The sequence below is a fragment of the Musca domestica genome, unplaced genomic scaffold (assembly GCF_030504385.1).
Source record: "Musca domestica strain aabys unplaced genomic scaffold, Musca_domestica.polishedcontigs.V.1.1 245, whole genome shotgun sequence".
NCBI classification, from domain to species: domain Eukaryota; kingdom Metazoa; phylum Arthropoda; class Insecta; order Diptera; family Muscidae; genus Musca; species Musca domestica.
The window spans coordinates 128253-149951 of NW_026712273.1; the positions used below are offsets into that span (position 1 = coordinate 128253).

The 21699-nt window shown below is 36.8% G+C and overlaps 3 protein-coding genes across 3 annotated transcripts in view; 2 read left to right on the forward strand and 1 right to left on the reverse strand.

Moving 5' to 3' along the window:
• Nucleotides 1-959: 959 nt before the first annotated feature.
• Nucleotides 960-12057, reverse strand: LOC131802800 (proteoglycan 4-like). Its single transcript, XM_059123428.1, has 9 exons — nt 11979-12057; nt 11198-11442; nt 10721-11101; nt 7892-8478; nt 4559-4772; nt 4396-4493; nt 2893-3803; nt 2609-2814; nt 960-989 (listed from the first exon to the last, which is right to left on the reverse strand). Exons 1-9 carry the CDS (start codon nt 12055-12057, stop codon nt 960-962), a joined length of 2751 nt encoding a protein of 916 aa, XP_058979411.1.
• A 67-nt stretch (nt 12058-12124) lies between these two features.
• Nucleotides 12125-13345, forward strand: LOC101901534 (testis-specific serine/threonine-protein kinase 1). Its single transcript, XM_005186048.3, has 2 exons — nt 12125-12177; nt 12268-13345. The coding sequence occupies exon 2, from the start codon at nt 12371-12373 to the stop codon at nt 13274-13276; it is 906 nt and encodes a 301-aa protein (XP_005186105.1). The 5' UTR covers nt 12125-12177; nt 12268-12370; the 3' UTR covers nt 13277-13345.
• Nucleotides 13346-18962: 5617 nt separating this feature from the next.
• The window catches only part of LOC131802801 (uncharacterized), a 169562-nt gene continuing 166825 nt past the window's right edge, over nt 18963-21699 (forward strand). Inside the window, 1 exon segment of the mRNA XM_059123429.1 lies at nt 18963-19031. Coding sequence (XP_058979412.1) covers nt 18963-19031 — 69 coding nt within the window.

Sequence of the window (21699 nt, forward strand, 5' to 3'; positions counted from 1 at the left end):
TTGATCCGATTTCACTATTTTTGTACACCTAATATCAGCCCAAATGGACTGAATTTTGGCACTTACGACGGAATTCGGTCTAAAAGCAAGCGCTTCACATTTTGTAAAAATCGTTTCAGTTATAGATATAGCTCACATATGTATGTTTCATCCAACTTGGTGTAAAAGAACCTTACATGCGTAATATGCACTCCTCAACAATGATATTTGAAAACCGAGCATTAGATACCTTTGCCAAATTTTATCGAGACCGGTTCAGATTTTTATATAGCTTCGATACACGGCTGTAACATCTTCATCCGATGTTACGGTTATTGCTCGCCATATATGTAACACCATCCCAAATTGAATAGATTTTTTTATATTCAACAGAATTTTACCATTCGGTGAAACTAGGTCCAGTATATCCATCTTTTAATATAATCCTTATCGAAGTCATATCATGCACTATACAACAATGTTATTTGGATCATAGTTTGTATGATCCACTTCACTTAAATTCCCAATATAAACTTTTTTTGCAAAAAGTGCTCAATTTCATTATTGTAAGTTTAATAAAAATTACGTATATTTATATAACCCCAAAATTCAAACCACAATTTATAAAACCCAAAAGCCCAAAACATTTTCGGTTTATTTTGAGAATTTTTTAAGATCATTATATATCCTCGACCATATGCCAAGGGAACCCAATATTTAGAGATTTATTTCGCAAATATTTTCTATTGACTTTTCACAATTTATAGAGAGCCTCGAATTACTTCAAGAATCAATGGTTTAAAAAATGTCGGAAGTATAAATATATTTTGAAAAAGGCCAATAAAGCCCTATCATTATATAAATGTGTCTTCCAATCATAATCTACTTTAATATTCTATTGGATACTTGTTGTAATTATTGAAAAAAATGAAATTTGTCGCACAATGAAATAGGAGATATATGTGGAGTCGGGGTCATGTTTACTGTAACTTCTGCAAAAATGTTGGACTCTGCAATCCAGGTTGGAAAAATCATTCAATGATTTTATACTTTTCGTCGAATTGGGCTTGTTTTTATACCCTACAACACTATGTGTTGGGTATTATAAGTTAAGTATATGGATCTTCCCATCTCGCAGTGCTGAGTCGATCTTGCTATGTAAGTCCGTCCATCCCTCTGTCCATGTTAATTTGTAATTACGCTACAGATCGCAATTATGGTACGATCCTCACGAAATAAAAATAGAGTTGGGAATAGGGTCAGAATAGAAGCGTATTGTTTTTAGAGATGATTGCAAAATATTTAGGGGTTAAAATTGACCAAAAAATTCTTATTTTGCTGTTGCTCTACAGGCCACAATTATAAACCAACCGGATTTGCATGAATTTGGAGTTGAAGCCAATTTGTACAGTCATCGGAAAATATTTATTATTCAAATTTAGGGCTGGGTCGAAGCCAATTTGTACAGTCATCGGAAAATATTTATTATTCACGAAATGGAAAATGGAGTTGGGGGTAGGTTCAGAATAAAAGCGTATTGTTTTTAGAGATGATTTCAAAATATTTTGGGGTTAAAATTGACCAAAATTATTTTCTGATTTTGGTGTTGCTATACAGGCTACAATTATAAAGCAGCGGAATTTTGCATGAAGTTAGAGCTTAGAGCTGGGTCGAAGCCAATTTGTACAGTCATCGGAAAATATTTAGCGGGTAAAATAAAGTATAACTTTTATATCAGTGTAGGGTTTGGGTCAGAATCAAAGCCCATTGTTTTTGAAGATTTAGAGGTTTAAATGGACCAAAAAATTGTTCCTGAGTTTGCAGTCGCTCTACAGATCATAATTGAAAACCAATCGACGCGGAATTTTGTATCAGAAGAGAGTTAAGGACAGGGAAGAAGTCTAGCATTTTGGATGACCATCGGATTATATTTAGCTGTGAAATGGACCACAACATTCGTGTGAAGTGTGCTTAAATATTGGGCAAATGCCCCGTACAAAAAGATAAGGCTAATATCTGGGCGGGGCTCTATGACATCATTTCAAAAGCGAAATCTTCCAAATTCGATTGTTACATAAGGGGGCTTCATCATATTGTGATGTTGTAGGGTATCACATGGTCGGCCCCGCATGGCTATAGCCTTTGCTTACTTGTTTTATTTTTTTATTTTAAATGCTGCTGTTGCTGAGGGACTTTTTATAAAAGTGGATAGTAGCCTAAAATGTAAAAAGGCTGGGAAAAAAGCTATAATTTATAAACTAATCTTAAAAATCTTATATGGGGGGATATACGTAGACGTAGACCTGCACAGACAATTTTCTGTCACAGATTTTAGTATTTAGTATCAAATTTGAAACATTTCCGGTGAATAATCCTGCAGACGTAATATACTTTGTGGGTCTAAAATGTATATTTCAAGGTGTTATAAACTGAATGACAAACTTAATATACCCTCCATACTATGGTGGATGGATGGATGGATGATGGCTGGGAGAAAAAGCTACAATTTATAAATTAATCTCAAAATAATATGAATTGTGTTCACCGCGAAGATAGGCTTTGTAATTCAACTATTTGGCCTAGAAGACTTCTTTGGTTATTAATTAATGAAAACAAATAAAAAATATACCTGACTGAAAATCGTTCCATTCGGACAGAGGAAAGACGCCTTGCCGCCATTCAGATCACAATAGTGCCATACTTGGCAATTTGTTTCGGGATCTCCGAAAAATCCTTTGTACCGCTGTTGCGAACAGTCAAATGAAGTCTGAGGTATTTCAGCATAGTTTGGATAGTCAATGCCGGGTCTTCCAGTACTGGGTCCGGGATGTTTGTCTACAAAAACAAATAATAATAATAAGCGATACAAACATTATTGAAACCTTGAAGTTGTAGGCAAATTTCCGCCCTTACTTGGTGTATTGGCTGCTACTGGTATGGGGAGACGCACATCACCTTGTTGGTGCGGCAAATCCTGGTCCTGTTCCTCACTACCCGTTGCATAATCATAATCCGGCGAAATGGCCGGGGAACTCTCATGGTGCTGTGGTGGATTGGCCACAATCGTTTGGGTCTTCTTCAAATTGTTCAATATACGAATGAGGGTTTTGATGGAATTGTCAATGTTGTCCGGCGTCAAGGTATGCGGCAGGTGGTTGCTCTCTTGTAACTTGTGCAATATTTCTGCCAGTGAGGATGTGCGTATGTCGGGCAGCTCGTTTGGATCGGATAAAGTGTGTCGTTGTGGTGGGGTGGACTCCACCGTGGATGAGAGTTCGTTGTGTCCATGACCGGCGACCGGTGGTTGTGGCTGTAGGTGTTGCAGCTGGACGTGTGGCTGTTGTTTTGTAGGAATGTGATTATCGTTTTCATATTTTTGCACTGGTTTCAGTTTTATTGGTGGAGGGGTAGCTAGTTTCTGTCCAAATTCCTCTTTGACGTAAACATATTTGGGAGCAGAATCCACAATCATGGTATTTGGAGTTGTTGAGACTAGGGCAGGAGAAGGTCTTGCCGTTGGATTCGGTTGCCTAATGACTGGATAATTGACATTCTTCTCCTTGGTCACGGGCTGTAATTTGATATTCGGTTTATTTTTGTACAGAGGTCGAACGGTGGAGCCATAATTTTCTTGGATCACAGGCTGGTGGTATGTTGGGGGTGCTGCGGTTGTAACCACAACAAAGGCGTGAGTTGGTGGCCCCAGTGTGGGTTTTAGGGGCAACTGTGCCGCCGGTTGTCGGTACGACTCATTGTCGTGGTCTTCATCCAAGGATTGCTTCGGTTCATCTACAGGATAGTCGGCATATTGTGGCGTTGAAGGTCTGTTACAAAAGAGTTTCAAATCAAATAAATCAAAGTCATCTCACGAGGAGGCAATTGCTTAAAAAAATCTATGGTTGTCTTAAGAAACACTTTTGTGTGGTTGAAGAAAATGTGCTGGCGAGCAAAGTGAGGACACGGTTAGCATGGAATTTCCATGCTCTTAAATGAAGTTTGGTGCAGAGTTTCTCCTACTTACCCATTGAGTTTAGGATAATGAATACCCTGTGGTGGGGATGATGCAAAGTGGTGGTGATGATGTTGTTGATGATTGTTGTGCTGATTATTTCGTAAATCACTAAAGAGATTGTGAACTGGAATTGTAAGGATTTGTTCGCCGAGTGGCAGTTGTTGTTGTGACTGTGACTGTGTTTGGGGTGGGGTGGCCAATGCCGCGTTGTTTCGTATGTTGTGAGCAGATGGGTTATGTTCTGGCCTTGTATACAGGAGTGGTGATGTATGGCACTGGGTTGTTGTGGATATATTGCTGAGGAAAGAATTGGGGACAAGGTATTCAATGAAGCATCATTTGGTGACACAGTCGAGCTAAGAACAAATATGTGTGTTGGTGTTTGTTTGATGCGCTCACGATACTTGGGTTTGGTCAGGAGTTGATGTTGTCCTTGGTCCTGTTCCAATTGATGTGGTTGGTTCTTTGTTTGGGCGTACTTATCACTGGGACGTGGACGTTGCTAAAAATAAACGAAATATTTGGCTTGGGTCTTACTTTAGTAAATGCACTTGTCGCCTGCTGTACCTGTTCAGAGTGCTCCTGTTCTGATATGAAAAAATGCTCAGGTTTCGAAGGACGAAATTGTATAGTTTTTGTGTGATATTGTTGTTGGTTTTGTGGCTTGGATCCAATCAATGTTAACTGTTGCGAATGCTTTGGCGGTCGGGGTGAGCCATCAATAAGGACAATTTCGGGACTATGTTGTTGTTGTTGGGAATGGTCATAACTGGATGAAGGGCTACAATGATCAAGAATAAAATCGAATGAATGTGGTCATGAAAGTGACCAATGTTTTGATTTTGTAATAACACTCTTTGCTATTCACATATCTGCCAGAAATGTCCAAAGTGGCTGTGGCTATAAATGGAAATGCTTCAGTTTTCAAATGTTGTATAATAGGATTTTAGCTGCACATGCGAAACAAAACAATGGTTTACCGTAACAAAATGGTGGTGGACCGTGATTGGGACATGAATCCCAGAAGAATCGACGATGTCCGTCTGTTGAAATCACGTTAAAGTCCGAAATATTACACAAAGATTTTAGAAAATTTAGAAGGATGAAATTAGTAATATTATTATGGACGGAAAAATTAAATAACTTACTATTGCTATCGGGCTCAATCTCTACCTCCACACAAAGGGTTGAAATTCGAACTTTGCGAAATCTAATATTTGGCAGTTGGGCCATATTCGTTCACTTTCATAGGTAAGATCCCAACCAAATTTCATGTTATTAAAAAAATTATAAGTCTCTAATCATACACTCCTGATTTGTTTCAAAATTCTGGTACGGTCCAAACAAAGGGACGATGAATAATCGTAGCGCTTATAAAATCCGAAATAATTTAACGAAGATGGGTTATATCGATCCACTTCCTTAGTATATCGCAATATATTTGTCAGGCCTTTGTTAGGTGGGAAAATATCTAATATCCCAATAGCCCACTACTTCTGGTACCTCCTCCAGCTCGAATAAATATTTCATATTCACTAAGGGTGTAACCGATATAGTTCGAACTTTCTATAGCGTAGCATTTTGATAAAACAAACAAGAACTTTGAATACCCTCCACCATTTGGTACAAATTTAACAATTTATAAAAAAATAAAATCCGTTAAAAATTCTGTAAAAATCTTAAAAATACCGAATATAGCCGTATATTATGGTCTATACGACGACGTGGATCTGCAATGGCAACTTTTGTCACAAGCCATTACAATATTCAAATGCGAAACTTCAAAAAAAAAAAAAAAAAATCTGCTCATAATGTAGCTAAAATCATCAAAATACCGAATACAGGGAGGTACCATGGGGGTTATAAAACGGGGGTACAGTCCGTATGGGGGCTGTACGAAGACGTGGGCCTGCACAGACAATTTTCTGTCATAGGCTGTAGTATTCATTACGAACTTCAAATACAAAATTTGAAATAGTTCCGGAAAATAATGTCTCTAAAATCATCAGAATACCCAATATCGGAAGGTACCATTATATGGGGGCTATACGAAGACGTGGACCTACATGGCACATTTTCTGTCCTAGGATGTAATACCCATTACGAACTTCAAATACCAAAATTGAAACAATTTCGGTAAATAATGTCGCTAAAATCATCAAAATACCGAATATCAGGGGATACCGTTATATGGGGGCTATACGAAGACGTGGACCTACGTGGCCCATTTTCTGTCTTTAGCCGTAGTATCTATTACGAACTTTAAATATGAATTTTGAAACAATTCCGGTAAATAATGTCGCTAAAATCATCAAAATACCGCATATCGGGAGGTACCGTTATATGTGGGCCATACGAAGACGTGGATCTACATGGCCCATTTTCTGTTTTATGCTGTAGCATCTATTATGAACTTTAAATACCAATTTTGAAACAATTCCGGTAAATAAAAAAAAAAACATCAAAATATCTTTATATGAAGACGTGGAACTACATGGCCCATTTTCAATATCAAAAATTCTGCAGATATAATACACATTTGAGTAAAATTTTTTCAACCTACTTCATTTCGTGCGGAAGCTAGAGTAATTTCCACAGACGGACAGACGGACGGGCATTGATAAATCGACATAGAATTTTATGCTGATCAAGAATATTTATACTTTGTAGGGTCTAAAATGTCTATTTCGAGGTGTTACAAACGGAATGACAAACTTAATATAACCTCCATACAATGGTGGAGGGTATACAAATTAGATCAGGTGCGAAAATGGACAATATGGACAAATATACATACATTTATATACAGGCTGAGATAAAAAACTGCAACAAAGTCAAACGCCATAATTTTTACTTTTTTTTTTAATTTTATTGAATGAAAGCAAAAAATGTCGGAAATAGCATCAAATTTTAGAATAAGTTTAGATTTGTTCGAATTGGTCACCTTTGGCACGAATTATGGCCTTCAATATTTGCCGTGCTTTTCAGCCAAATATGAAGAAATCACACTATCACGCTTGAACTCCATCACGAATAACTTTTTTTCTGGAAAATTCTCACCAATATGTTTTTGTACGCTTTTAAACAATATAATGAGCTGTCACTGGAATAATTTTTACAGCTGTCGGACAGGTGGCTTAGAAATGACAGTAGTCTGAAGTTGGTTGTAGTTTTTTCATCTCAGCCTGTATATAAGCAAGTATGCAAAGGCTATGGTCGTGCCATTTTAGCAGATTTCGTTACACACAAATGAGTATTTGCCCTATATTTACGCTGTCTGTCGTGCTGATAGGTATTGAAAACAATTTCACACAAAAGTTGTGGTTTTTTTACTCTCTAAATATAATCCAATGGTCTTCCAAAACGGTACACTTCTGCCCTGTCCTAAACTCTAACCTAATACAAAATTCCGTGTCTACTGTTTTTAATTGTGACCTGTAGAGCGACGACAAAATCAGGAATTTTTTAAATTTTTGGGCCATTTGAACCCATAAACGTACATCTTCAAAAACAATAGGCTTTTATTCCGATCCTGAATAAAATATTGTTTATCGTAGTAAATACGTTTACATTCCTGCAGTTCTGGAACAGAGCATATGAGTTTAAAGTTTTTCTATACTGAATTTTCCAAAACTCTTTCTTACTCGTTTTTATCAAAGATCGAGAGCAGGGTCGACCGGAATAAGGGCAGACGTCAAAGCAAGTGAACATGCCAGAGAGAATATTTGTGTGAAAGTATGTGTGAATTGTTTAGCAATTCAAGGCGATTGAATACAAAAATCATACAAAAATCTTGTTCTTGCCCATGCAGTATCCATTCGGGAAAGGCCGAAAAACTTCGTCACCTACTTGGTGACGTCTGGTCGACCCAAGTCAAAGTCAAGTGATGACTACACTTACCCAATGGCTTGTATATCCTGATGTTGGGAGTTGCCTGTGTCTCTTCCAGACGACAACGGCGTTACACTAAAATATTGTCCCGGCTGTTTAGGATTTAGACGATGCTGGTGTGAGAAGGGCTGGAGGTGTTGCGTAGACGGTGACGGACGTTGGTGTTGGGTCACACCATCAATTGAAGCTGGATGCAATGGATCGGGGTATTCAATTGCAATTTGTTGTTGTTGCTTTCCACCTCCATTTGCTGTTGTTGTAGATAAGTCTGGTGGCGAATTATCGGTGTCGGTGGTGTGGGTGTCAGCCGCGGATGTAGCATGTGATGTTATGACTATGTTATGGTTGTTGTTACTGTTGCTGTTTACTGGCGTATAAACAATTGGCACAAAATTTCCCGGCACGGAATTGGCTGGTGTAAATGGTGTTAAATTGATTTTTGATTGTTTCGTTCGTGGACGATAAGCGACACTATGTTGTTGTTGCTGCTGTTGGTATCGTTGGTGTTTCAGCGAGGCAGATTCATATGTTGATGTCGACGATGAGGAGGTGGCTGGATGTGATGGCAGTGGTGGAAAATGCTGTACGGTTTTATGCTATACAAACGGTTTTATTGAAAGAAGTATTATTCTGAGAGAAAAAAATGTTCAAGGATAGAGTGTATTAGAGTGTCAAGAAATGAAATGAGTATAACAACCATCATTCCCGGTCAGAATTATTAATGCTGGTGAAGGGTATTTTTTGAGAATTCAATTGCTTAGAGTTGGCAAGTCAGAAGTTGTGCCATATCGTCGGTGTAATGCTAAAGTGTTCTATACGCCATTTTAGACTTTTTGAGATGTAGGTGATTTTTTAGGTTTTTTGAATTTTTGGTCAGTTTTCAGTCACCTGTCCAAATTCTAATGATAGCCACGTAAAGTATCGGTATTTGTGGATGGTTTTGTAGTTACATAAATAGCAATTTGAATTATGTTTTGTAGGAGAATTTTTGCAATTACTCGCTTGAAGTATGGCTTTAACCTAAAATATGTTTTTAATATTTAAGAAATACTGTCGTTGAGGTAACATTTAGAATTTTGATGACAAATAATTTTGTAAAATATTTTGACTTGTTTTGAAACCGTTTCAATTGAGTTTTTGAACATATTTGCAAATAAGAACCAAAAATATCAATTTGGTGATTTGTTTGAAGGTTAGAATTTTGGGCTAAAATATTCTTTTTATATCTAAAATATGTGTATGAAAATTTAAAAATATGTGGAAGAGAGGGTACATGCCTCTATTTAGGTTACTTCGCGATGTAAACTTTCAAAATGCCGCTATTACAAACGGAATGAAAAACTTAATATACCCTCCAACTATGGTGGAGGTTTATACCCTCCAACAAAGTATATATATGTTCTTGATCAGGATAAAATTCTATGTCGATTTAGCGATGTCCGTCCGTCTGTGGAAATCACTCTAGCTTCCGAACGAAATGAAGTAGGTTAATAAAATTTTTCTCAAATGTATATTGTGTCTGCAGGACTTTTGGTATTGAAAATGGGCCATGTGGGTCTACGTTTTGGTATGGCTCCCATATAACGGCACCTTCCGATATTCGGTATTCTAATGATTTTAGCGACATTATTCACCGGAATTGTTTCAAGTTTGGTACTTGAAGTTCGTATACTACAGCCTATGACAGAAGATTGTCTGTGCAGGTCCACATCTTCGTATAGACTTCATATAGCGGTACCTCCCGATATTCGGTATTTTGATAATTTTAGCGACATTATTCCCCGGAATTGTTACAAAATTGGTATTTAATGTTCGCAATGAATACTACAGCCTATAACAGAAAATTAAAGGTCTACGTCTTCGTATTGCCTCCATATAACGTTACCTCCCAATATTCGGGATTTTGATAATTTTAGCGTCATTAGTCATCGGAGTAGTTTGAAATGACGTATTTAGAGTTCCTAATGGGAACTACAGTCTGTGACAAAAAATTGTCTATGCAGGTCCAGGTCTTCGTCATATATCAGTACCTCCCTGTATTCGGTAGGTCATACATCAGTACCTCCCTATATTCGGTATTTTGACAATTTCAGGTATAATACTCACCGAAATGGTTTGAGATGTCACATTTGAAGTTCGTAATGAATGCTACAGTCTGTGACAAAAAATTATCTATGCAGGTCCAGGTCTTCGTATAGCTCCGATAAAACGGTACCTCCCTATGTGCGGTATTTTGATGATTTTAGCTACAATATTCAATGTGTCATTGCTAAAATATGACCTTAAGTGCTTGAAAAGGTTGTCGAAAATTGTACCTCCAGAATAGGCCCGACATTTTATTTAAATGTTCACTTACAAAAAATGTGTTTTATTTAAATTTCAAAACAGCAAGCTCTTAGAAAAACACCCTCAAGTTGTAGGTTTCTGACACAAATAGTGACAGATAATGCTGTAACAGTGATCATCCGTTCTATACTGCTAAATTTAGCAACCGACGTGCCGAGTTACAATAATTCAACAGTGGAAAACTCGGCGGTATCAGATAATTTGTCTAACCTTGCTCCTTACTTTGAGATATCTCGCCGAAAAAATAACCGAAAGTATTAATTAAATTAATTATTATTAATTAATTATTATTAAAGTAAAAAAGGACCTTTTCTTGTGATGTCAAGCAGGCCTGCTGCCTACATTCCCCGAGATTTGATGGCATTTGTCATGACTGTTTGGACACCCTAATACAAGCAACGCCTTGATTGTTGTTGTTATTATTATTTATTACATGAAATTTATATGAATTCCATAATCATTCTTCTTTCTCATCGATTTAATGCTACTTACCCGAATGGGATTTATCTTATTGCCAGTCAAGTTAATTCCAGCGGATGGTGCCGAAGGGCCGGGCGATCCCGCAGAAAGTAACTGCTGTCCAGGGTATTTGTGGTTAGCGCCATTATCGATGTGTTTTATAGCTGTTGGTACCAGTTGATATGGCTGCTCTTGGTGAGGTGTGCCCCCAACACCACCACCACCGTATACTGCCAGCCCATGATAGGCATCGCCTGAACCGGCCTGATAATGTGGAGCAGCTGTTGGAGATTGTAAATATGACGCAGCTTCCGGCCCCGAATATGTTTTCATGTTAACATATTGCGGTGGCAGGGGAATGTGCGACCCTGAAGATGTGCCTGTTCCACTGAGTCGTGGTCCATTTTTTGTCTGCTATGAAAATGACAAGGAAACGAAAGACAAACAAATAAAAAGAAGTTGGCACTCGGTTAAGGGGCTCATTGAAATCATTGAAAATGATAGTCTTACCGTTGGTATTGCAGCATACTGCTGGTTAATGGGCAGATCTTGGACGGGCACATAAAAGGCCATGTACGGAATTAAACGTCTTGTACGTTCCGATGCACTAAGCTCCGAGTCCCCGGTAGACAAGGTGACATTCTCTTCAATATTGCTGGATTTATATTGCACTTCATGGATGGCAGATGTATCCGTTTCATTTTCGTTGGTGCTTTTTGCATCAACAGTTATGCACCTGACACCACGAAATAAGGCTGAAATGAAGTTGAAATATCCCAATTCATTAATAAGTTCTATATGTATGCATGGTATATTGTACCATGAATGTATGTATTTGTGATGAAATTTCAATTTTCGATTTTAATGTTTATTAAAAATAAGCGGGTGGTGTTTTACAAGTTGTTCTGGAACACTTTCTAATGCGACCCAAGGCCTATATCAGTTGTTGGATTCTGTAACGCATTTTTTGAGTTATCGACAAATATCGGGAAATTTGAAAAACAAAATTATCAATGAAAAGTCTACATTGAAGTTATCACAACTATTGCTGTGGGTAGGACTTAGAGATTACTTTATTTTTGTAATAACCGAAATTACAATAATTTTAATTTTGCCGACTTTTGACAGCATTTTTTAAATTTTAAATAACAATTATGTATTTTTACAGAAAACTTAGTTGTCCGCTGTGTTGATGGTCTACATAAGGTCGGCCCGTAAGCCCATCTGACAGCCAAGACATATTATAATTTGAAATTTAAAGTGATTTAAATCGCAATAGTGCAAAAACTACTAAGTTTATTGTCAGATGTGGTCTCCTTGGCCTTATATAGGTTTTGGCTGGCTTTACTGGCCGACCTTATATAGGTCATGATGCGGCCCATGCACTATCTGGGCATGCAAGACAGCAGATGAAAATATTCAATTCTTAAATTTACTCAGTTTTCATGCCTTACTTTTACTACGCCCCTGTGGTGTCAAATTTTGAACATGTAAATATATTTATTTTTAAATTCCAATTTCAATTTTTCCTTCAATTCGTACTCTTTTCATTTCCATCTCTGTCATTGCAAATTGTACAGCTTTTAGGAGTTCTTTGTTTCGGGCATAAATTCCAAACATCCGAAAATCTCTAGATACAATTGACCAAAATTCCATCATCAGCACCATTGAACCCAAAGAATTATGTCAAAATTTTCAACAGCCTCTAGTCGCCAGCTGAGTACTCGAAACTCGGACATTGATGCTCTGGCACAGCGGGGCTACAACATTGGCCATAAAATTGGAGAAGGTTCCTATGCCACGGTAATAACGGCTGGCTATGCAGATAGCACGGGACAGGGCTTGCACTTGGCGTGCAAGATAATCGACAAGGGAAAGGCGCCTTCAGACTTTGTGCATAAATTCTTTCCACGCGAATTGGAAATTCTAACGAAAATTGACCATCCAAACATTATTCAAATCCATAGTATTCTACAACGTGGTTCGAAAATTTTCATCTTCATGCGGTATGCTGAGAACGGTGATTTGTTGAGCTACATCAAGAAGTCAGGTCCCGTGGAGGAACTGCAAGCCAAGGCCTGGTTTATGCAGATGGCAAAAGCTGTCAAGTATTTGCACTCTCACGACATTGCCCATCGAGACCTCAAATGTGAGAATATTCTGCTGTCGAAGCGTCTCAATGTAAAGTTAGCTGACTTTGGGTTTGCTCGGTATTGTCGTGACGAGAATGGTCGTGATATAAAATCGGAAACCTATTGTGGCTCGGCAGCCTATGCAGCGCCCGAAGTTGTCTCTGGTCGTCCCTACGATCCCAAGTTGGCCGATGCATGGTCCCTAGGGGTTATTCTCTTTATAATGCTGAATGCGAAAATGCCATTTGATGATCACAATCTCACCAAGCTACTCGAAGACCAGCGCAATAAAAAATACACATTTCGTCGTAAGCTGCAAGATCAAATCTCAGCGCAGGCTAAGGCTACAGTGGCAGTTCTATTGGAGCCAGAGCCCCAGGCTCGTTGGGACTTGCGTGAAATTCTCAATTGTAGTTGGGTTCGCAACGACGAAGAGGAGGATACTCTAAGGACTTAGTTATTCTTTACCGAATGAAACTAAACAAAAATAATTCATTGATTAAATAAAACTTTCCTTTTCATTTAATTTTTTGTCACTGTTGAATTGTGGTGTTCCTTAATATTACTGTTACCCCCCGACCTGGGGATGGTGGTCTGTAACACATCGAATTAATGGATGTAGACGCACCGACATAATAACTAAAATTAACGCAACGTTTGTGTTTGTTCATCTAAACCATGAAACAGCGGTAGTAGTTGGGACCGATGTTGGTGTTTCTGTCCAGGTGATGTCTATTCATTTTGCTCATGAACGGCTATTGTTTAGGGGACAATATCGGCAAACAAGAGTAAGAATACAGGGTGAGATGAAAAAACTGCAACCAACTTCAGACTGCTGTCATTTCCAAGCCACTCGTCCGACAGCTGTTAAAATTAGTCCAGTGACAGGTTTACAAGCGTACAAAAGCATTTTGGTGAGAATTTTTCAGAAAAAAAGTTATTCGTGATGGAATTCAAGCGTGATAGTGTGATTTCAGCAGGAATGTTTCGAAAAGTAAAGAAGCGACTTGATCGAAACCCGCGTCGCAGTGGCCGAAAAATGGCTCGTATGCTGAACATATCGCAATATTCCATTCGGCAAAAATTGAAAAATGAGCTCGGGGTAAAGCCATTGAAATTCCAAAAAGTGCAAGAACTTAGACCGCAACAGAAAGAGGATTGACTCAAAAGAGCTAAAGAGTTGCTTCCCTTGGACGAAAATGGTGAACTGCCGAATTTGGTTTTCTCCGATAAGAAAACATTCGTTGTCCAGCAGTTTGTAAACAAACAAAATGATCGTGTTTACCTGCCAAAGAGGTCAGCTGAAAATGTGCACCTTCGATTGGCCACCAGAACTCAAGCGCTGGCCATGGTGATGGTGTGGGCCGCCATAACAGCCGATGGTCGCTCTCTGCTCGTATTAATCGACCGTGACATCAGAATAAATGCCGAATATTATCGCGAAAATATTCTGGAGGGTGAATTAAAGCCTTGTGCACGCCAACATTTTGGCCGCATACCTTGGACATTCCAACAGGACTCAGCACCATCGCACTCAGCACGCGCCACCCAGGAATGGTTAAAAAATGAAGTTCCTCACTTCATTTCCAGCGTACAATGGCCACCAAAATCTCTGGATGCCAATCCGTTGGGCTATTGGGTCTGGAGTATTTTGGAAAGCAAGATTGGCACTAAAAAATACCAAAGTGTCGATCATCTCAAGCAAACGCTTCGCCGGGAAGTGGCCAAAATACCGCAGAGTAACATTTGGGCAGTTAAAGTTTGATGCTATTTTCGAAATTTTTTTGCTATGGGCTATATTGGGCCATGTTTAGGTAATTGGACCCGATTTTCGGCAATTTTGTAGGTTTCTGCCACAATAATTAAAATATGGATTTCGATTATTCTAATTAAAACGGATTGATATTTTCTCTGTTCCAGAATCTGAGAGATTCTACTAGTTTTGTAATGGTTTTCATTATCATAAAGGGAAAATTGGTTATCGTAGTAAAAACTTTTACATTCCTGCAGTTGTGGAACAGACCATCATTCTAAAGATTCCACGTCGATCGGTGTGACAGGCATATTATCTATTTGTGACCTGTAACATTAAAAATTATAATGGACTGACGGACGGACACACATAGCTATATCGTCGAGATATCATGATCGGTATAGTCGTTGCAAAATTCTGGCTCTAATCGAACCATCATACCTTCTCCACAAAGTTGTATAGGATAAAAATACCTCTGTAAAGTTTCACCTAACTTCCTTTGGTCCCAGCAAATGCTCGATTGCTTTATGGGTGCTATCTATGCAACATTGACAAAGTTAGCAAAATATTAAACAAATAGGTTATTCCAGCTTGTTGCATCGATTTAGATTTCATTGTTGGCTTTTTTGATACTTTACAACATAGATGCCCAATGTAGTAGTATTGGTGAGAGCGACGAAATAACACTGGAAGAAAAGATTTTTCTATTCATTTTATTTAGTCGTCAACGAGATAGCGACGAGAGCACATGTGTGGCGGGTGTCGTCATTTTTTTTTCTTTTTCTATATATATATATATATATATATATATATATATATATATATATATATATATATATATATATATATATATATATATATATATATATATATATATATATATATATATATATATATATATATATATATATATATAATATATATATATATATATATATATATATATATATATATATATATATATATATATATATATATATACGTACGTTAGTAAGAAACTAATTTAAGGACATTCAAAAGGCTGCTCAAGAATTTTGCATAAAATTTTGACAAGAAGAAGAAGAAGAAAAAATCGTGCGAACGGGTTTGGGTGGGTGTCGAATATATATATATATATATATATATATATATATATATATATATATATATATATATATATATCTATATATATATATATATATATATATATATATATATATATATATATATATATATATATATATATATATATATGGTTTTTTTTAGAAATATTTAATCACTATTCAATTTGCAATTAAAAAGTAATGAATAAATTTTTTTCAAAAACTTGACACAATATATTTTTGACAAACGGCCCATCTGAAAATGGCCTTCCCTTTTTTATAATATATAAACTTATTAAGTTAGATAAACCCATTTTTATATTCTCCTCCACCATATCTTCATCATTATCTCTATATTGATTTACCCATTCCTTCAACTTTTTTATAAAAAGTTTCTTATACATTTTAAATTGTTTTTCTTTTTCTTCCCCCTGCAAACAATTCATGTCTTTATGAACAGTTTTTTTTAAATTATATTTCTTTTTAATATTTTTTTATTTTAATGTCTTATAACATATAACACATTGCATATCATCAAAAGCATTTTGTAGCATAAAATACTTTTCAAAAGACATCATTGACATATCGCAATAATTTTCAGTTTATGTGTTCACTAACGCCAGTCTCGATTACGATTAAATGTAAATATTACACAAAACTTCTGCCTGTGTAGCTTATCTCTCCCACTCATATTTCTGCTTTCTTATTGGTTGATTGGCGATCAAACAAAAGAGCGTAAGAATACGTGTGAGTTGAAATTGCTGAAATCAGCCACTACTGGGCATCTATGCTTTACAAGGAACAGTTGAATCAATTATAGCCATTGGATGGGATGTCTTTACAAACAGTTTTCATCATTTAGAGAGTCGTGCCATTAGAGATAAAATACACACACACACACACACAAAACCACATATATGGCATGACATACGGCAGCCGACATATGTGTGTGTGTGTCAGCCACAAAGCAATCACTACACTCCTATGCTGTGCAGCTAATTTTGTGCTTCGAATTAAAATAATTCTTTATTGAAATAATATTGAAATCGTGGCATGCTGCTGCCATTATGCCACTCATCGTCTTACCGTCTTTCGTACCGTACCGTTGCGTACTGCTGTTGCTGTTATGGCATTGGCTGCTTCTGCTCGTTTACCTTGAGGCACTCAACGCTGCCTAATGAAGTCACCTTCATTGCAGGATATTTAAACACCGGAAGCAAATTAATGAGCAACACGCACAAGGCAAAAAATTAGCTTAACAACATAAGTCTGATGTTGTTGCTGTTGTTTGTTTATGCTACTACTGCCACCAACCAGGCCGTTGCAACTTGGAAATCTCCATGAGAATGGGTGGCGGGAATAATTGTCATTGAAATATGAATGCCAGAGAAGACTCCAAATTACTTTCGAGAAACACTTTGTCCGGAAAGAGAAACTTTGGTATCACTATTTGCATTATCCTCTAAAGTATATTTAAATATTTATGACATGTATTTTTCGTTTTCAATTATTGTGTGTTGACTCAATAACGAAAACACTGAGCGAAATACGATGGTTGAATTCGGGGAACGTCATTATGCTACTTCATATACAAAATATCTTATGTAAAAATACCGAATATTGGGAAGTACCGTATACAAGATATAAAAAACTGCAACAAAGTCAAACGCCATAATTGAATGAATGCAAATAAATATAAATAAAATAAAGAGTGCAATAAATAGAAAGGAGGACAAAGATAATACAAATGCAATATACACGATAGCAATTTTGTAGTCGTATTCCAACAATCTGTGCACCTAAGCAACACCTGCGATATTTATAATAATTTATTTATATAATTATTTTTACATTTATTTATTAGTTTAATTGTTGTGTTTGTGAAAAACCCTTCGCTTAACGAAATCTAAATGTAGAAACTTGAAAAAATTATTTGTAAGTATTACTTTACTTATTGCTAGGAACAAGAATATAATATAAACTTAAATAAATATTTCACCACTTTGGTTGTCGTTGCCAGATTTAATAACAATATCCCTGAAGAAGTTGGAAAATCCCAACGAAACGTCGGATGAAACATTAAATAAATAGTTTTTATTTTCATTAAATAAAATCCAGACCTAAAAGTCCAATAAGACAAAGTCGTAGATCATTCATAAAACACAAAGAGGTCGAAAAAACATAATCCATTAAAGCAAAATATATCGGAAATAACATCAAACTTGAGAATAAGTTTAGATTTGGTTGAATTGGTCACCTTTAGCACGAATTATGGCCTTCAAACGGCCAATGAAACCGTCACACGCTGCCGAATGTTGCTCTGCGGTATTTTGGCCCATTCCCGGCGAAGCGCTTGTTTGAGGTGATCGGCACTTTGGTATTTTTTAGTGCCAACCTTGCTTTCCAAAATACTCCAGACGCAATAGTCCAACGGATTGGTATCCGGAGATTTTTTGGTGACCATGGAGCGCTGGAAATGAAACGAGGAACCTCACTTTGTAACCATTCTTGTAACCGTTCTTGGGTGCTGAGTGCGATGGTGTTGAGTCCTGTTGGAATGTCCAAGGTCTGCGGCAAAAAGGTTTGCGTGCCCAAGGCTTTAATACACCCTCCAGAATATTTCTGTTGCGGTGTAAGTTCTTGCAATTTTGGAATTTCAATGTCTTTACCCCGAACTCATTTTTCAATATTTGCCGAATGGAATATTGCGATATGTTCAGTCGCTTCTTTACTTTTCGAACCATTTCTGCTGATGTTGCTGCTTTCTTCCATCTACTTCCTTGACGTCGGGCTACGCTACCAGTAACTAATTCAATTTTATTTTGTTGGGTTACAAACGCCTTTTATACTAAATTTGGCCTGCTTTTGGGATATATCTAGTACATTTCTATCAGTGTACATTTTTTCAGCAACAGTTGCAGCCGCCGTACTTCGTTCTATGAAATGTCTACGGTCGTTTCTATGTCTAAGCAGTCATAAGGTATTGTTCCCATGTGTTGCATATCCAAAAGTACACAAGTTTTACTCTAATACACCATTTAATTATTTCCATAGCTTCGACACCCACCCAAACCCGTTCGCACGATTTTTTCTTCTTCTTCTTCTTGACAAAATTTTATGCAAAATTCTTGAGCAGCCTTTTTGAATGTCCTTAAATTAGTTTCTTACTAACGTATGCGTGTGTGTGTACCTTTATCTCCTGTGGAATGAGCAACGATTCATTTCATAGCCGAGCAGTATTTGCTCTGTAAATTGTTGCAGATTATAAAGTTGCATATTTGGAAATGTCTTTAATTCCATTAAATATGATGGCATTTATAACAGTTATGGTGATTGTGGTCTCAAACTTGTTCCTGTCCTGCTTCACGTCCAAGACGGTATGTTAAGACATTGGAGCAATAGTACCTCATAGTTGTTTGTCCGTTGTGTACATAAATCATCGGCCACAATGTCCATGTGTTGGAGTGTAATAAAATTGCCAAGGAAGGAATTATTAATAATTTCCATTTGTATTGCTATATCGGTTTTAGAGTGCAAAGGAACGCTTTATTGCAAGCTAACTTTTAAAAGTGCATTAAAAAACCGCAGCAACTCAATTGAGTGTGGTAATTCATAATATTCAACACTGTGAAGTTTTGAAGAGTGTGTGCAATAAACCAACATCAATGTACTTAGGAATTATATATTGTATTGGGTAAAATGGGGTAAAATGTCTAGGTCCGTTAAGATAAATTCGAAATTTAACTTGCAGAATCACGAATCCCCTGTAATTATACTTTACTTAAAAAAACATCAATTGACTTACTTGCTCTAGTTCCCGTAGCAAGAATTAATTGTGATAGATAAATTTAATTAAAAACAAGTAAGCAAAGGCTATAGCCGTGCGGGGTCGACCATGTGATACCCTACAACACTACAATATGTTAGAAGCCCCCTTATTTATGTACAAAACAATTTTGGAAGATTTCGCTTTTGAAATTATCTCACGGAGCACTGCCCAGATATTACCCTTAGCATTTTGACCAGGGACGTTTTTCCGATATCTACACACTCCGCCGTGCTGTTAGTTTCCTTAACTCCCTTCTCAGACGTGTCGATTGGCTTTAATTGTGTGATAAGAAAATTTCTTCTGTTATTGGTTCATTTGAACCCCTAAATATTTGCGATTATCTCCAAAAGCAAGAGGCCCCTCTGCATCTCCAAATTAAGACTCATCTATATGATTTGCTTGTCTACGATATTTGGCTAAATTCGTCAACGAAATCAGCATTTAAAGTTTGCCTTTTGTGTATTTCGGATATTGCCTCTAAGTAATGCTGGTATTTTTAACACAAAAGTAGTAGTCTATTCTACACGCTGTCCTAAACTCTAATTTGATGCGAGATTTCGTGTCCTTTGGTTTCTATTTATTTATAACGGCTGCTAAATTAGGAACATTTTTAGTTGTTGGTCCATTCCAATCCCGAAATAAAATGCGGGCATCTTTGAAAATAATAAGCTTAGCCCTTCTGAGCCTAACCCTAATTGCAATCTGTATATAACTTCAACATGTGTTGTAAGGTGAAAAAATATCACAAATATACACTTCAATATTAAGTCAAATTGAAAAAATCCCATGCGATAAAAATATGAAAAAATAGATTTTTGGTCCAATGAAACTTATAATGCCCCCAACACATTGTGTTGTAGGGTATAAATAATAGCCCTTCAGAAATATATAGGTTCGCTAGTCTATATGTTAGCTAATACTTAATAAGTTCGCAAAAAAAAAAAAATAAATAAATAAATCAACAAAGTAATGTTGACAAATTACATCTAATTGAACTCGAAGCTCCTTCGTAATGCCAACTGAACAAATTATTTCAGTTGATACAATAGCACGGATTCCCTTATGCAGAAAAAAACCTTAACTAATTCTGTTTTTAGCATATTCCCCACTTTGACGTGGAATAGTTTATGAACATGGACGGAATTTGTGAAAAGGTTTCAAAAAAAATTTTGACACAAAATTGATTTTGGAAAATTGAGAGTACTATTGCAAACACATATGATATAATAAGATGGGACATTACACTTTCACTTTTCATCGATATATGGCGTTGGTCGTGGAAAAATATGTCATAGCATTATGTTAAATTTAACAGAGCTGACACATTTTAAGGGATGTTGTTGATTTTTATCGATTCAATGTACAAGGAAATGCTCTGGAATAGATTTTTGAGAGCATGTCTATCATTTTTTCGCGTATTTGCGCCATTTTTCGGCGATATCGAATAACGTATTTTTCTAAAATTTCCAATGCATTTCTGTTATATCGCCTGCCATCTATTGCCTGATTCAAAAATTAAAGTCTATATGCATTTGTCCAGTCTTTATAGTTTTATGTCTTTGACTATTGTATTAAATGTACAAATTCGGGAAAAGCGTCCTGGCTTACAACGAAATTACAATTACAAGAAGAAAACTGTTTTAATCAAGGTATAGAATTGTTAGAAAAGCGTTGGCCTAAGTGTATTGAAGTTTCAGGAGATTATATTGAAAAATATAAATATTTTTTAAAAACTAACTATTCTCTTTCATTGATAGGCTAAGAAGTTTCCGAAACGCCCTCGTACTCTGTGGAATGGGTATTATAAGTTTGTTTGGTCCAGGAGTCTGTAACACCTCGTAATATTGGTCTAAGACCCATCCTCATATCCCGACGAGCTGTGTACTTCCAGCTTTATGTTCCTGTTCATTCATGTTAATTTGTAACCGCTTTACAGGTCCCAATTGTGGCCCATTCGAGTTAAGGCCAGAGTCAGAATAGTGTTTAGGGGATGCAATGGATAACACTGATTTTTCCTGATTAAGCAGTTGCTCTACAGGTCAGAATTATAGACGAATCGAAACGGTAGAGAGGACGTCAAACATTTTAGATTGTCGTCGGATAATTTTTATTAACTACACCACAAGGTGGCCAGGGTATTATGTATTTGTGTATTTGTTTGTAACAGGCAAAAGTAAACGAGATAGACCCATAGTTCCTCTTGATGATCTGCATAG